Raw genomic sequence first — 2,130 nt, 5'->3', positions numbered from 1 at the left:
CCACTCCTCTCGCTGAAACTTCTCGTTTAGGAAAACATGTTTTCCACGCACTTGGTGTGTGTTGCCACTGTAAGGAGTTTATTGCTATCTTGAAATGAACATTTCTAAATCTTGGGTTTAATTTTTTAATTTCTACTTTTTAAAACAAGTATTTTTAATTTATCTGGCCGCACGGGGTCTCAGTTGCAGCATGTGGGATCTAGCTCCCTGACCAGGGATCAAGACCGTGCCCCCTGCATTGGGAGCGCATATTCTTAGCCACCAGACCACAGGGAAGTCCCTGCTGTGTTACTCCATCTGTCCTTCCCGGGGGGCTTTCAGGGTGTCACCACCCTGAAGGGTTGCGTGCCTGTCAGGGCTTGGACCAGAGCTTCGAGTTTCTCTGGGCCAGGGCCCAGTGTCGGCTGAACCAGTGAGTTCTCACGCTGGTGTCTTGTCTAAGAGCTAGAAATTCACTGGGTAGCCCCAAACGCCGTTGCTGGACCCGGGGCACCTCCAGGCTGACCTCTGTGGCGGGCGGGTGCGGGAAGCAGGCGCGGTCACCACGGGCGCACCTGGCAGCTGGTTCACCCCAGGAACCACCCCCCTTCACCCGGCAGCACGGTCCAGCCCCAGGCAGGAGGGTCCACAGTCCATGGCTCGAGCTCTCTAGGTGGGGATGGGGCGGGGGGGTTGTGGGTGGGCCATCCTGCCAGCCCAGCTCCACCCAACCCCTCCCTCCCAGGGGCAGGCTTCGGGCTGGCCTCTGCACCCCCAGGGGGACCTGGAGTCTGACACCGGCTGAGTACTGGTCACTGCCTGGCTGCCCTCAAGGGTCACGGGAGGATCCGGTGTGCTGGTGGCCATCACACCAGGGGGTCTGCAGCAGCCTCTGGGCAGGGCCCTCCCCCCGAAGCACCAGAGGGAGCGGGTCTAGACAGTCACCTGCCACTAACCCCAGTCCCTGCTTCCCCTCAACCCTGCTGATCGGGGCAGTGCGTCCCAGGCGAAGCAGACATTCCATGAAAGATCCCCTCCACCAGGCAGAGCCACACGGAGCCAGAGAGAGAATCAGGGCCATGGGACCGAGGACCGTGATAGACGCTCTGTGCAAACAAGCAGGCCCTCAGACAGGTTTTCTGGCCCAGGTTTTCTCTGGGCAAGAGTGTGAATGACCTTGCTGTCCCTACAGGGCTAAGCCACAGCCAGTGGCCAAGCTGTCTGTTGTTTGTGACTTGCCGCTTCTCACTAGACGCCTGCCTGAGAGTCACACGGAAGGGTTTCCTCTCCCCTGTCTGCACGGCACTCTCAGAGCTACGGAGTGGCTGCGTCCCCGGCCGTGTCCGGCCGTGTCCCGAGTGAGACTCTGAATGAAGCCCGGCTCTCGTCTCCCCTGGGGGCCTCCCTTCAGCAGCCACCTGGACCTAGTGACTCAGGAGGAACTGGGGGTGGGGGTGGGGTGCTCTGGACAGGCTCTCTGGCCTGTAGACCCTGCACCCCACCCCAGCCCCTCCCTCCTGGGAAGGCATCTCCCCCTGGGGTGGCTGTCCGCTCCCCAGGCGCCCCAGCTGTTGTGTCCAGCCCCCCCGGGCCCTCGAGGCCTGCAGGCGGCCCTGCCCTCCCAGCGCTTTCACACCCTGCTGCTAGTCTGCGTTCCCGCCCGTCCACGTGTCAGCTCCTGAGGTCAGCGGGCTCTCCCACCTGTCCCGAGTTGATAGATGGCACAGGGCGGGATGCATGGGCAGGATCATCGTTTTTATTGAGCTGTTGCCGATGGGGGTCCAGAGACCCCACGTCCCGGAGTGGGGGTGAGGTGGTAGATAAAAGGCCACGGGAGGCCGTGCGGCCCCCTGGGGTCTCGGGGCCAATGCAGGCCCAGCGAGGGGGCACCTGCGCGCACACCTGCCACGGAGCCGCCTCCACCGGCGTCGTCTTCGGGCGGGGGACGGCCGGTCGCCTCCCTTCAAGCCCAGCCGTGAGCCCTGCTCCCAGGAAGTTGTGAAAAGCACACGATTAACGTCAAAAGCCGCTTCCAGTACCGTCGACACTGACAATACCGGAGGGCAGATTCCAGGCGTTCTTACTGGGGAGCCGCCCAGCAGTGACCCTGAGTCCAGGGGCCTGGTGTCCAGGGAGGGGGCTTTACGCCGG

The 2,130-nt window shown here is 62.5% G+C and overlaps 1 protein-coding gene across 1 annotated transcript in view; it reads right to left on the bottom strand.

The window, feature by feature from the left end:
• Positions 1 to 953: 953 nt before the first annotated feature.
• MSANTD1 (Myb/SANT-like DNA-binding domain containing 1) overlaps positions 954 to 2,130 on the bottom strand; it is a 17,954-nt gene continuing 16,777 nt past the window's right edge. The window contains exons 6-7 of the mRNA XM_010848096.1: positions 1,681 to 1,911; positions 954 to 1,085 (exon numbers count right to left, since the gene is read on the bottom strand). Of these exons, the coding sequence (XP_010846398.1) occupies positions 954 to 1,085; positions 1,681 to 1,911 (363 nt within the window). The remainder of the gene's footprint in view (positions 1,086 to 1,680; positions 1,912 to 2,130) is intronic.

This window comes from Bison bison, unplaced genomic scaffold, assembly GCF_000754665.1.
Source record: "Bison bison bison isolate TAMUID 2011002044 unplaced genomic scaffold, Bison_UMD1.0 scf7180017849866, whole genome shotgun sequence".
NCBI classification, from domain to species: domain Eukaryota; kingdom Metazoa; phylum Chordata; class Mammalia; order Artiodactyla; family Bovidae; genus Bison; species Bison bison.
This window is presented reverse-complemented; position numbering and strand designations above follow the sequence as displayed.